Source organism: Mesoplodon mirus, assembly GCF_964341445.2.
Source record: "Mesoplodon mirus genome assembly, chromosome: X".
NCBI classification, from domain to species: Eukaryota; Metazoa; Chordata; class Mammalia; order Artiodactyla; family Ziphiidae; genus Mesoplodon; species Mesoplodon mirus.
Genome location: NC_138981.1, coordinates 6,959,127 through 6,974,003, shown reverse-complemented (window position 1 = coordinate 6,974,003; position 14,877 = coordinate 6,959,127). Strand labels below are relative to the sequence as shown.

The 14,877-nt window shown below is 53.2% G+C and overlaps 1 protein-coding gene across 5 annotated transcripts in view; it reads right to left on the bottom strand.

Annotated features, from left to right (window-relative positions):
- SHROOM2 (shroom family member 2) overlaps positions 1-14,877 on the bottom strand; it is a 142,397-nt gene that overhangs the window by 14,359 nt on the left and 113,161 nt on the right. For 4 of the 5 annotated variants that reach the window (XM_082610558.1, XM_082610560.1, XM_082610559.1 and 1 more), the window contains one exon: positions 4,183-4,836. The exons of the other annotated variant lie outside the window; for it this stretch is intronic. In XM_082610558.1, coding sequence (XP_082466684.1) covers positions 4,183-4,836 — 654 coding nt within the window. The remainder of the gene's footprint in view (positions 1-4,182; positions 4,837-14,877) is intronic. 5 annotated transcript variants of the gene reach the window in all.

The window sequence follows — 14,877 nt, the reverse complement described above, 5'->3', positions numbered from 1 at the left end:
CGCGGTGGCCGGAGGACTCCTTTAGGAAAAGTAGCAGCCGTGTTCTGAGAGGAGGCTGAGCACCGCCCGGTCCTGGTCCCGATCGGAAGCGTCCTTGGACACTCGTGCACCCTGGGTCTCACCCCACCTGCCTTCCACTGCCCCACACTTCGAGCTGCCCTCCACACGGCATTTCATACCAGAGCGGTAAGAATCCAGCAGCAAACATGGGACACGCTGCTCCTGTGTTACCTTAAATGACTCATGCAGGTGTCCTTTTAAAAAAAAAAAAAAAGTTTGTCGGTGAAAGCGGGGGAGGCACCTGGAGCACCCACAGGGAAGAGAAAACGGAAAGCAACGGCCTGCTCGAGGCAATGGGGCTTCGTCAGGGGCCACCCGAAAGCCGGCTGGTGCCAGGGGATCCCTTGGACCAGGGCCACTGGGACACAAATCCATTTCAAATACCCTTGAAGGACAAATTGGAGAAAGAGAGCCATCTGCTGGTAGCCAGGAGGGAAGGCAAAAAACAGGCCAAAATCATACAACCAAAACCTCGACTCGTTCCTAACTCAGCCTAAAACCACTTCTGTGATCCGAACGGACGTGATCTTATGGCGCACAAGGGGCATAACGCAACACATTACGGTTCTTTCCTTGTTCTTAAGGGGTGGGGCATGCAGGCTACAGTGAAATAATTTTATTTTCTTCTCTCCTCCGGCAGAAACCATTGAGAACAGAGGTGTTTGTTTAAATCTAGGTGGTCATATATAGTCCCTGTCATGCCTTCTTAGTGATTAAATTTCAAAAGGCTGTCACTGTGTGGATAATACTGCTCAGACATACTGAACTTCCGAAGGAAAATTCTGGCACCTTATCGAAGCAAGAACACACAAACAAGAACCCCTCTGCATTCCATGCGTAGAAACCCTCAACACCTGTTAGGAACTTAAAAGTCAGCCTGTATTTGCATCTCCCCGCGCCCCGATTCGTGGGGAAACTTGATTTCCAGCGAAGGAAGACATGAGGTAAAAAACAAAAACAAATCCTCCGCAGGTTGTCCTATACTTTCCAACAAAGCATCTCTTCCTGGTCATTTCTAAGCACAAATGATCTCTCCTCTTGAAACCTGGGCAGACTTTCACATTTAGGGAAGTCTGATGAACTTCTACCTCAAAGTGAAGACAAAACACAGTGGACAAGACCTTACCGCAGCCAGACCGCATCCGTTCCTCACGGGAAGCAGGACCAGGAGGGATGGAGGATGCGGGGTGTGCCGGGCCCGGCCCCCTCTCCGTGCGGCGGCTCCTCCCCGAGTGCGGGCTCCATCCAGGTGAGCCGCCCGCTGCCCACAGGGGCCCAGCCCCCAACAGCAAACGGTCCAACCCGCTCTGCTCACACACCCAGTCCCGAGGGAGCCCTCAGCCCACATGCCACCCTGGGTCTGATAAACCACAACTCCCACAAGGAGATTCTCCAACCATGAGATGCCCGAGGTGACCGCAAGACTGTCCGAACGACCCCGAAGCAGCCCCCCAGCTCCCTGCTCACACATGCTCCCAAACCCAGAAACAGGCTCCAGGAAACCTCCTGGGAACACACTTCTGGGAGCAATCAAATCTCTAATTGTCACTGGCCCATGCTGCTGGGCATGGTCTCCATTTTGTTGTAAACCAACAAAAAACCCCTCAAAATTATAAAAGATTTTTAATAGGAAGCTTCCTGGCTTCAGGACAGGAGTGGATGCATTTTTATTCGGAGTGAATGACTACTCTGAAATCCCCCTCAGGGTGGGAAGGCTGCACTTTCTTCCTCTCCGCATCCCTGCCGCGGCCCGGCACACGGGAAGGCGTGTCTCAGGGACACAGGAGCTGCTCCGCACCCTGGCTGGTTCCCCAGCAGAGGTAACCGGAAGGGGGGAGAGATGAACGCGGAGGGAGGTGAGGGGGGCGGGTAGTGCTCAAGAAATCCGTCAGCACACGTGCGGACAAGAAGAGAGTCTGAGCTGCGCCCAAACACCAGGCAGCTTGGGAGGCCCCGGCCGGTGTGCTGCACTCGCTGCCCGCTGGTGGTTGGTGGTGGGTATGGAGCCGGCCGGCACTTGTGTGGAGCGCCAGCCTCAGGTTCGCAGCGTGTGCCAATGGCGTGCCACTCTCTCAGGCCCACACTCACCGGTAACACCCGCTCTGGGGACGGGGACACTGAACTCAGTACATTACGAGCCATTCCCTCGGTGGGAACTTCGTGGGTGGCGTGGCTACCGTCTGCTGCACTGCGCTCTCTGGGGGGACACGTACCGAGTTAGCTCTGCACGCTGCCCGGAATAGGGCGCTCCACGAGGGCTTGCACAGCAAGGGACGAGACAACCTTCGCTGTCCCAAATGACACACTGGATGGGAACAGAGCGGACGCCTGAAGACACCGGCACTCAGTATCATTAACAAGTACCGCCACTGGTTATTGAAATCCGTCTCACAGAAAAGACAGGGTGAGAAAATCCACACTCGCTCGGGGCAAGAAGAAACGAAAACCACTCCCCACCTGCTGAAGTCTGCAGACATCATGAGCACTGAGCAAGCACGTGGGCCGTTTCTCCGCAAAGCCATGGAGCCCACTGTGCCCAAACCAGCTCCTGAGAACCGAGGGGCCCGGTCGCCTTACCTACAGCGGCACCAACACACTCCACCAACCGCACAAACTACTTCATCGCTTCTCCCCCCTTTCAGAGCTGAACAACGCTGCCAACAGAAAGGATCTCTAAGTGACACCTGCATTCTAAACGACGCAGAGCAGTGCCAGCCCGCAGGTGCAGCTGCATTTGCCATGCCACGCGTGGAGACCCAGGACGCTATCACTACTATTTCCTCTCTGCCAAGTTATCTTAAGGGTAAAAAAAAAAAAAAAAGTTCAAGACTCTACAGCGGGGAGATCCAGCAGAACTTTCCATGATGATGAAAACAGCCATCATCTGGGCTGTCCAGGGTGGTAGCCACTAGCCCCAGAGGGCGCAACTGAGCAACGCGTTTCATTTCATTCTCGTTAACTTACATCGCTATGGCCACGTGTGACTGGTAGCTACTATATCAGACAGTACTGACATGCAGGGCCAGCGAATTCTTTGCTAGGGGGCCGTCCTGGGCACTGTAGGATACTGAGCGGCATCCCTGGCCTCCACCCACTAGATGCCAGGAGCCGAGGAACAGGCCCCACGCCCAGCAGCTGTGACACCCAAAACGTCTGCAGACACTGCCCAGTGTCCCCCTGGGGGCCGCAATGCCCCACCCCGACCCTGGCTGAGAACCAATCAGTGCTCTAGAGAATGAGAAGAAAATTCCCCCCCTTCTATTTCTCAGTTCTTGACTGGTCCCTGCCTGACAGCATTCACCAATGCCTCAATGGGCACAACAGACAATCCCATGCCGATAACTCTGAGAACAGCACCATGCAATGTGATCGAGTTTTCCTCTGCTTTAATAAAAGGTATAGGGCTTCCCTGGTGGCGCGGTGGTTGGGGGTCCGCCTGCCGATGCAGGGGACACGGGTTCGTGCCCCGGTCTGGGAAGATCCCACATGCCGCGGAGCGGCTGGGACTGTGAGCCATGGTTGCTGAGCCTGCGTGTCCGGAGCCTGTGCTCCACAACGGGAGAGGCCACAGCAGTGACAGGCCCGCGTACCGCAAAACAAACAAACAAACAAAAAAAACAAAACAAAATAAATAAAAGGTATACACCACCTCAGCCTTTTCATATAAAAAGAACTAGAAAAAAAGGAATGTGGAAATACTGGACATTATGAAAAACACCGATTTTGCCTGAAGGTCTACATGCTTAGGTTAAACTTGATTCTGATTACAAACAGAACTCAGCTGGGAAAACCAGCCCCGGTGTGCAGAAGCCTGTAGGTAACGCAGCTATCAACCTGTTGGGCTTGGAAGAACAGGACAGGGGACGGTCTACTCCCTCCTTTACCCCCCGCCACCCCCTGTGGGGCAGGAAAGCCCCCAGCAAGTTAACAATCCAGCTGAGCACTCGAGTGGTGGCTTCTCCCCCATGTCAGTCCCCAGGACCCACTTAAACTCCAGGATGGGGAGCCGGGAGCAAGGCGGCAGGGGTTCACCACCCAGAAAAGGAGCACTGAAAGCCTCCCACGGCGGAACGGGGCCGGGAGAGGGGAAGGCGGCCTCAGGCCGCCGTCCAGAGACAGTACCTGGTGGAATTTTCATCCTGGACAAGCAGCGGGGGTTTGTCCGTCAGCTTCTGGGGCGCGAACTGAGGCGACGGGGAGCGCGAGGTCTCCATGGCGGAGGTCTGCAGGGGCCGGAACTTGGAAAGGAGCGGCGCCTCCCGCCGGGGCCAGGCTGCGCGCTCGTCTACATGCTGCCCGGCCGGCTCCCCCGCGGCCCGCGGGCCATCTGCCGCAGGCCGGGCGGCGTTCAGCTTCTCCGCCGAGGCGCCCGGGCTGCTGCGGGCGAGGGCCGGGCGGTCGGAGCAGGAGCACACCTCCGGGGCCAGGGGGCGGGGCCTGCCGGGCGCGCCCAGGTGAGCAGCCGCAGGTGCGCCCCCCAAGGGCCTGGGCTCCCGCCTGGGCGGCGGCGGCCTCTGCGGGGCGGGCCTCCGGGAGAGCGGGGCGGCGCTCAGGGGCCGGGGGTCCTGCCCCAGGGCGTGCGGGGCGGCAGGCTGGTCCTCGGGCGCGCGCCGCTCCGGGTATCTGTAATCGCAAGGAAGGGTCCCCGCCCGGCCACGGCCCTCCGGGGGCACCTCGGGAGCTTCCCGGGAGCCAGCTGGTTCAGAGACCTGGGATGGCTGCTGGGGGTCCCGCTGAGCTCCTGGACTGTCTTCTGCACCCTGGGCATCTGTTTGTCTAGGGGAGGAAGGAAGAAAAATGAGCCAGCGGTTCCAATGAACGTCTTCTCCCCAAACAGGACTACACCCAGATCTCCATAACCTCCTTCAATCATGTTAAGGAATTAAATCCACATGTTTGCCTGCGCCTGTCCCCGCTGCAATTCCTAACACAAGGCATCAACGCCAAACACACACTGGACGTTAGCCGGTACGCTGGCATGTCATACCACAGGACAGGAGGTACACACATTACAGACACACACATACATGTACACACAGACTGCAATTTGGGGGCAAAATATAATTCACACAAACATTTAAAGAAAACACTGTGTGTAGAAATCCTCAAACTGTGATATTCAGAAATATTTACTTCATGTTGCAACAATATTTTCATGTGGCTTATTTCGGGAAATTGCCATATACAAAGGGAGAGAACTTTCTCAGACAGGCTGCAAATAAATTGATAAAAAACTTTAAAATCAGTAGTCTATTATTAAATATAAGAAAAACAAGGACTGTTTCTTTTGCAAGCTGCAGTAAGACACTGATCTTTCCATACTCATCCATTTCCACATCCGTATCCATTTCTATCTTTCCCCGACATGTACTTATATGCGCGTGTGCACGCACGCACACACACAAACATCCCTGCAAAACACATGCAGGTATGCTTCACACGCACGTATAGCTGTGCCGGAGCTAAAGCTCGTGGGCGTTATAATAACCATCAAACTCGCAACAAATCAGCCGGCCATGCCTTTGCTGCTTGCGCTGACACACCTTCTTCCGACCTGACTGAATAATAAAATGAGCCTCTGATGGACCCTTCCATTCTCAGGAAGAGCTGTTCTCTGTTCAGACACCCTCAGAGCTGTTAAAGGAGATGCTAAGGGCAGTAATCAGAGACCCAGTAGGTAGAGCACAAGTGCCAATAAGAGATGTAACCTACTGCCTGCCAAGTGGGACCTCCTCCCCACACACCCTGGCAACCCCTTGGGGCCCTGGAGGTGTGGCCTCCTCCCGGGCCACGATACCAGGCCTGGGCATTACAGATGTCCCAACCCCATCCAGGCAGCTGCACTCAGAGTCAACGGCTCGCTGCATGTCTCTCTTGCTATGTCCTCAGGAGAAAGGTCCCTTCCAGGTTCAATGGCTGGTCGAGAGTAGACCATGGACCACCCCCAACTCCGCTCCCTTCCCCCATCAGCCAGCTGGGGCCACACTGCCCACCGGCACTACCTCCAGCCCAGAGACAGCAGCTGGAAGGGCTCAGCATCTGGAAGAGGACAGAAGAGAGCCAGACCTGCTGGGACCCTAAAAGAGCGCAGGTTTCTTCTTTGCTTCCAAATTCAGACAATATTAACCCAGCTCGGGGAAGTTAGGTGTTGTTTATTTTTAGTTTTTTAATCTGTATCAGGCACACACTGATAAAAGAAATGCTAACTTATTGAGGTCTGGGGAAGTCATTCCGGCTTATACATGAGTTAACTTGAATTTTATGGTAACTTAAACAGCCTGTTTGTGGCCTAGCAAACATACACTGTACGTCTGCATTAATTATTAAAAGGGCGCACTGACCACAAGTAAAGAATGTCCATGTTAAAAAAAAGATTAAATGCCTCTGTTCCTGGAACGCCCATGCTGGCGCTCCTTCAATGCTAAGACTCCCTTTCCCAGGTGCCAAGGCCACACTGACTCACTGTGTACGTGCTGGTCTGTTTTGAAACTCTGAAGCAACGTATTCCTGACTTGTTTAACGTTCTTTGTTTTGACAAGACATAAAGCTGTGCGGAACGAACGCCATGCTTCTTGGGAGCAGTTCCTCACAGTAATCTGGGAAGCAGGCTTCTCTGGGCTGTAGTCCTCAGTTTGGCTCAGATAAAACTCTTTTCTATTCCTGTTATAGATTGTTTATTGATTATTTTCGTTGACATTAAACTAGAAGTTATCAAAATAACCCAAACAATGTAATGGATGGTTTAGAGAACAATACATGGCAGCTGTCTGGTTACAAAAGACAGAATGGCATTTAGACGTCATCAAATGGACAACAGTGGGAGAAGTGTGACTCCCAGCTCAGAGGCCCTGTCACACACTACTTCATCTGCCCCGCCGTGGAAAAGCAAACCTCGTGCCTCCCTTCCATTGAAGCCATAGTGCCTCTTAGGACAGTAAAACTTAATTCATGACAATTCATGAACGCCTCCCCAGTCTTTCACTTCAAAGAGTTGAGGAACACTTCAACGTTTTTTTCTTACTATAAAACTGTTGAACTCTAGCATCCACAGACCCACACGAAAGCACCTGGTACCTATTATTTAATATTAATAAATCGCCACCACCTCAGTAAAACGGAGAATTAAATCAGCCACAATTTATTGCTAAAATCTAAGTGTCTTTGGCCATCTGGGTTCATATTTAACATGTTAATTTAAAAGGAGCTCTAGGGACTTCCCTGGTGGCGCAGTGGTTAAGAATCCGCCTGCCAATGCAGGGGACATGGGTTCAAGCCCTGGTCCGGTTAGGTCCCACATGCTGCGGAGCAGCTAAGCCCGTGCCACAGCTACTGAAGTCCGTGCACCTAGAGCCCGCGAGCCACAACTACTGAAGCCCGCGCGCCTAGAGCCCGTGCTCCACAACAAGAGAAGCCACGGCAATGAGAAACCCGCGCACCGCAACCAAGAGTAGCCCCCCCACCTCGCCACAACTAGAGACAGGCCGCGTGCAGCAACGAAGACACGATGCAGCCAAAAGTAAATTAAAAAAATAAACATAAAAGGAGCTCTATTTGCAAAGTGCCTTAGACAGGACATGCTAAGATCTATCCAGAAAAGGCAGAGGTCACACCTGTAGGAGCAAAGCCCCACTGAGAGGGGGACAGTGACTCAGAGCAAAAGACCTTCTGCCATCAGCAGGTGCCCCGGGCTCCTACCTGTCTTACTAGCGCGGCAGCCTTGGCAGGACCGGAGGGCACTCTCTAAGTGAGTGCTGCTTGGTCACTTCTCATTCGAGAAGCACAGTTAGTTCCCTGTGGCCCACCCCACATTTAACTTCAGAGTTACGTTAGCACGGCAATTTCGGGGCCAGGTCTGTCCTCCACCCCTGATTTTTTCTTGACTTCCTCCTGAACGTGCAAAGTGAAAGCCATAAAAGCACTCATTGGTTCTTACTGTCCCAGCTGGGAAGAATTCAGGAAATCCAGCTCACAAAGAAAAAAGGACTGAAGATGGGAATTTGGAGTTCCCCTGGGGTCATATTCCAATCTGTGTTTCTACTAGGTTCCAAGGGACTAGCTTGTACATAATATGGATAATGTGTGTGTTTACGTATCACGTGTGTTTACGTATCACGTGTGTCACACGTGTGTCTGTGTGGTATCTGTGTGTATGTATGTATAGCCCCTTCTATTGTATCTTCACGGGTAGTCAGTGGTGATAGTAAGACCCAGGGGTAAATAGCAAGAAAATACAATGAGTTAAGGACGCTGCATAGGCGAGTAGCAACTAAGCATCTCCCTGCACACACTCCGGGGTGGACCCAGGAGCAGGGAGTCAGCAGTGCAAAGGAGAACTGCAGAGGCAGCTGCGATAGACGGGTTCGCTGCTCATCCTCCCGTGGAAAACACTCAGGACCTGTTACCACGGAGAGAGCGGCTCCCAGTGCAGGGAGAACAGGCCGGCAGGTTCTCAGCGGCTGAGGAGTCCACAGACCCGCAGCCCCCTCCGGGGCTGGAGCCCAGCGGGCCGACTGGACGCTGCGAAGGACACGGGGAGGGGGGAGGTCCGCGACAGGACTGCAGAGGGAAACACAGCTAATCTGAAGGGGGAAGGGTGCAGGGAAGGCCATGTTCAACACTGCCCGGCAGTGCAAACACCCTGCGAGAGGACACAAACCACTGTTACCAGCCCCAAAAAATCTAATCAAAGAAAAAAATTATAAGTTATGTATCAAATGCTCTTGAAATCCCGTCAACACTGCTCTGATTCAAATCTCCGCTTTTTTTGCGGTACGCGGGCCTCTCACTGTTGTGGCCTCTCCCGTTGTGGAGCACAGGCTGCGGGACGCGCAGGCTCAGCGGCCATGGCTCACGGGCCCAGCCGCTCCGCGGCATGTGGGATCTTCCCGGACCGGGGCACGAACCCGCGTCCCCTGCATTGGCAGGCGGACTCTCGACCACTGCGCCACCAGGGAGCCTCAAATCGCCACTTCTGATCATGGTGTGGAGACAGCCAGCCCTGCGTCTAAGCGCAGGCTGCAGCCCTGAGAGGCGGCGGCTCTATTTCCAGGTGCCATCTGTTCCTGACGAGCCCGTGATGTCACCGGGCTCCCCTTGTGTCCTCGGGTCCCAGTATTCTGCTCCCTGACCCCCCACCTTCTGCACAGCTGCCCTGCTGGCACAGAGGCCCGCGGCTCCGCTGGCCTCCGGGTAGCCCCTAGCCCAGGGTTGCTCACTCTCTCTGATGACTGTACTGTTCACTGGTCTCCACTCTCACCCTGGGGCTGTGAGCACCTCGACGGAGACAGGGAGCCAGGTTTTCTTCTCCAGGGCCTCGCGGGCTATCATTATCTACGTGCACTAGGTCACACCACGACCTGGACGTCTGTGACACGCACAAATGCATTCGTAGCTTTCGGCCCCCGGGCAGAAAGGTCAGGAGGGAAGATGCATTTTTTTTGGAGATGCAGGCAGTAGGGTTCACGTGGGCTTACACGTGAACATCCCCAACGTAAGCAAGTGTTTCTGGATCTCTCTGGGATTACTGAGTTAGCACACCTCTGCGAACAGGGTGAGCAATTATCTTCACCAAAGAAGAGAGGAAAATTCCAACTCTTTGGACAACTTCACTCACACAGGCTCCTTCCTCCCTTCCTAAGTACTTCTGGAATCAATGACCAGCAGAGGACGCACGGCCAAGTGTGACTTGTGCCCACAGCTATGACTGGAGGCTGTTACTCCTAATGTGCTCTGGGGCCTGAGGCGGCTGGAGAGAACTAGGCCACGCCCGACTGGGGCTCCCTCGGGCACCCACTTGCAGGCGCAGAATCACTCACTAGCTATGTGCCGTCGGGCAAGTGACTGTGCCCCCACGGAGGTTCATCCCCTAACCTCCCCGGGTGAACCACAGGCCACAGAGGCAGACAAAGCCCCTGGTGTGGAAGGATCGGAGTGGGGCTTCCTACCAGCCGGTTGCTGCACCTGCCACCCACCAGGAAGGGGCCGGCGTGCGGCCGAGCAGACCCCAAAGCAGGTCCCCGCGATACCGACACCCCGTGTACCTTCTCCCCACATCACGGCACAGCACAGGCCCCCGAGCGGGGAAAGGCATCCCAGCGGCAGCCCCCCACCTACCCCGGGGCACCTGTGGGTACAAAGGGCACCACCAGAACTCCGTGCAGTGGAAATGCCTCATTGCAACAACAGAGAGAGGGGGGAGACAGAGAGAGCTTCCAGCGGATACCACCACTTAGACTGTACACATAGCCAGCACGCCGCCGAGGTCAGCCATGGACTGGGCGGCTGGGTGCTCCGAGAAGTGTACGTGAGAACGTGCTGCAGAGCCAGGGTCCGGGGCCTGCGCTGTCTGCAGAGTGAAACTGCCTGACAGCTGGTGAGACCCGAGGGGCTGCCTTCCAACAGAGACACGCTTCCACCAACGACTTGAGTCACAGTCCGAGGTTCCTAGAAACCGCACGCCTGTTGGTTGCGGGTGTGAATCACGGTGATTCTGTGACGTGTCGAACTGCTTGTTAACGATCCGGGACACTGGCGTGTTGGGATGTATCGGACATCGCCACTCAGGCTGTCTGAAGCCGGAGGACCACCAGGCCTTAGCACAGGGCCAGGGGGCTGGGGCGACACGGGACACCCACACCATTCCACGTGCAGGTCTCCTGAAGGAGCCGCTGGTGTTGCCAGGGATCTTCCTGTCCCCCAAGGAATCCCCAGCAGCCACCCATCGCCTTGGGGAACCGCAGGCTCTTCTGTCTACACAGCGCCCCATACAAGCCAAATGAGATGGGGGGGCAAGACGTGGGAACCCAAGAGAGGCCATCAACCAGTTGACCAACCAATCCATTCATCGATGGACAGAAACACATGAGAGTCCCTTCAAACAGCACGGATGCCCTGGAAGGACGGCATTACCGCTCTTTTCCCGGGAGACAGAGTTTCCCTTGGGATTTCCCACAAGGGCACAGGCTGTCCGACTTTCCTTCTCTCTCAGTTTCCAGGCACACAAACAACACTGACCAAATGAATGCACAGATAGGCTAGCGAGGATGAAGGAGAGGGCCGCGTCCACAAGTTCACCTCCCGAGGTGTATCCTGGAGGACCACCTCCAGGGAGGACAGGAGCCTGAATCATCCTGCACTTACTCATTTTTCTTTGCCTTTTTTTTTTGGCTGCACGGCGCAGCGTGTAGGATCTTAGTTCCCCGACCAGGGACTGAACGCCGGCCCTCGGCAGTGCGAGCGCGGAGTCCTAACCACTGGACCGCCGGGGAAGTCCCCAGTCACTTCTTCCCGGCAACCTCCCCAGGGAAGCTTCCTCTGCACCAGCCTCCAAGCAGGCTCTCCCTCCCGCGATGCTAACGCCACGTGGGGAAAGCAGTTACTTTACAAAACCAGATGAAATGTTACTCCTTCCGTGTCTTCACAGATGGATAAAAAGGCATGCTGCTTCCGCTGGGTTTTATTTTTGCTTTGCAGGAGCTTGGAGGGTAAGAGTAAAGAAGTCAAATTAGAGAGACTGATGTCATCTGGGGTTACGTGGGGAGGAAGAGGTGAAAAGGCGCCACTCACACATGATCCAAAACCAAATACGTCAAGGCACTGACTTCTTGAGGGGCTGGTGTCCAGTAACAGAGAACACCTGGATTCAGAGATCATCACCTGGGACGGCCCCTCAAGTCTGCAACGCTACGTTTTCAGAACATGTTTCAAGAATCTATTCCAGGCCTTTCTTACTCCTGTCACTAGAGACCTGCATCCTTGCTCCCAAGATGTGACCCCTGGAAGTTTTGTTTTTGTTTTGACAGACATCAGGCATATCCCCTCTGCCAATCAAAGCTCCAGACCAGTTTCTGTTGCAAAATTATTTTTCAAAGAACAGAATCATAACACCATAGACTAACGGAATAAAAATGCTATTTTCGTGTGATTTTTTTAGCCAAGTTTTCTTCTGGCTTCCTCTTACTTGCTTTGCTAAAAACACACATGACACACGGTCTTTTGGGCAAGCCGGACTCTGATCTGAAATGTTCTTACAACTGGCCAAATTGATTGGATTAAGATTTCTGGAGAGGCGGGGCTGGCCATCAACAATGCTGGGCCACCTGTCATATAGACTGACTAGGCGATCAGGCAGGACACAATCTGTCTTGTGAAGCTGGAGGACAGAAGAGGGTCCTCAGGGATCCACAATGACCTCACGGTCCCAGTGCGGATCTGCTACCTCTTCAGATGGGCACTCAGATCCCTTGGCTCAGCTGCACACAAAGGCAGCCAAGCCGGTCCCACACACTCAGCACCGGTCAACCAACAGCTGACCAGAAGACACCTGAAGCACGGAACAAAACGCAAACCACAGGCAGGAGAGACGGTCAAAAGAAGCTCCGTCTGCCTTTGACCCGACAGCCCCTGCTATGTCCACAGGAAACGACTGTATCCTGTTTGATAGTAGACCAGGCTGCCTAGAGGGCTAAGTGGATACATTAAAAAGTATCCCAAACCCACAGAAAAGAACAGAGGAAACTGTAACAAACATCAGAGGCCTTGCTACCTCCCAGGAATAAAGTTACCCTTTCTGTATGTGTTTCCAAAGTTTCCAAAAAGAAGAAAAAAAGAATGCTGCAGATACCCAACCCCGTGCCCTGCCCTCCCACCCAGAACCACCCCTGCCCTTACTGCGGGCAACATTTTTAGTTTTATTTTTCGGTTTTAAAGCAAGCTATCTATCTATGTATCTATCTATTCATGGCTGCGTTGGGTCTGCGTTGCTGCATGTGGGCTTTCTTGAGTTGCGGTGTGCAGGCTTCTCATTGCGGGGGCTTCTCTTGTTGTGGAGCACGGGGTCTAGGCACGCGGGCTTCAGTAGTTGTGGCACGTGGACTCAACAGTTGTGGCTCTCGGGCTCTAGAGCGCAGGCTCAGTAGCTGTGGCGCACGGGCTTAGTGTCTCCGCGGCATGTGGGATCTTCCCGGACCAGGGATCAAACCCGTGTCCCCTGCCCGGCAGGTGGATTCTGAAACCAGTGTGCCGCCAGGGAAGTCCTAAAGCTTTTTAAGTAAGAAAATTTTCACTGAATATGTGAGAGAGGATATACAATCAATCCCCAAGTATCCGACAATCATTTTATATTCACAGCCAACCTTATTTCTTCAAACACCCCCCCCCAATTCTTGTCGAGACTATTCTGAAGAATGTAGGTGATGATTTTAGACACACGAATCTAAGCGCTCCTTAGACTTACTCCATCAGAAAGCCAGGCCTGCGCAGATGGAGGTAGGGACCGTGGAGGAAATGCTTGCCTGCAAATGTGTGTCTGAGAGAACACCTCCCAGGCAATCTGGATGTCACGCCAGTGTTAGGAAGCTCTGCTTTATGGGACCTCCCTTCCCAAATTCCTTCTCTCTCACTTTTCTATCCACTTTGGGTATTAAAAGCTACTCCTGAAGTTTTCATCCTTGGCGTGGCATGTCTCTCCCCAACTAGATCATCATCATCTGAAAAAAAAAAACAAAAAACGATGAGATACCCCTTGGTACCAAGCCTGCAGGGACCGACCAACCCACAGTCGGGCACCAGGACAGGCTTCCCGAACCCTGGCCCAGGGGACTGGGCGCTTGGGCTGTAGTTTAATGAGCCCTGGTCTAGAAATCAAGGAAGACGGTAATTTTTGCAAAATGCAAACATACGTAAGTGCTCATTTTGATAAGCCCTCTGCAGGCTATGACAAGAATGCTAGGGAAGGGATTTCATTTACATGGGGGAGGATCTGAGGAGTTTTTTTAAAACAACGATTTTAATTACTTTTCTGTGCACCACCCCCCCTTTGGAGCTGCTAGTGGGAGCAATGGTTCCTCATGACCGTCCACCTGTGAACCAAGGGCACCTCCACAAACTGTCATTCAAAGTCGTGACGGTCCGCAAAAAAAGGGTGGGGGGAGGATTCTGTGGTGGCCCAGGGGTTAGGACTCTGCACTTTCACTGCCACGGCCCCAGGTTCAATCCCTAGGTGGGGAACTAAGATCCTGCTAGCTGCACAGAGCAGCCAAAAAAATAACCAAAAATAACAAAAACAAAGTCATAAGAGTTAGAAGAGGGTTTCCCTGGTGGCACAGTGGTTGAGAGTCCGCCTGCCGATGCAGGGGACACGGGTTCGTGCCCCGGTCCGGGAGGATCCCACATGCCACGAAGCGGCTGGGCCCGTGAGCCATGGTCGCTGAGCCTGTGCGTCCGGAGCCTGTACTCCACAACGGGAGAGGCCACAACAGTGAGAGGCCCGCGTACCGCAAAAAAAAAAAAAAAAAGTTAGAAGAAAAATCAGGTCTGGACAGTCACCGTGATAAATATTATTTTATTATGGCAGACATTTACCTTAGTAACAGTTTTAGGAACATCTAAGTTGTGTCATTTTTATTTAGCTTATGTCATTTTTATTAAGTGTGATCTACGGTTGACGAAAACGTAAAAGCTAAAAACGTTAGGGCCTAGGTAACAAGCAACATATGAATTTGGGTTCACCTTAATTCTTGTCCCTTACAGGTACACGCTCTTCTGAGCTACTTCACTGTTTTAAAAATGCACGTTTGAATTCCTAGACAGGTAGCTATGGATGTAGGAGGTTTTCACATTCCATAACATTTCCACTTCCATTTTTCTCCACAGCCCATCCCACTTTTATCAAGGTATCAATTACATGCCATAAAATTCACTGATTCGAGGTGTACCCGTTGGACGAGTTTGGGTAAATATGCAGAGCTGTGCGTTCACCACCACAGCCAAGCCTAAATACAATTCCACTGCCTAAGAAAGTCTCCTTTCGCTCTACGG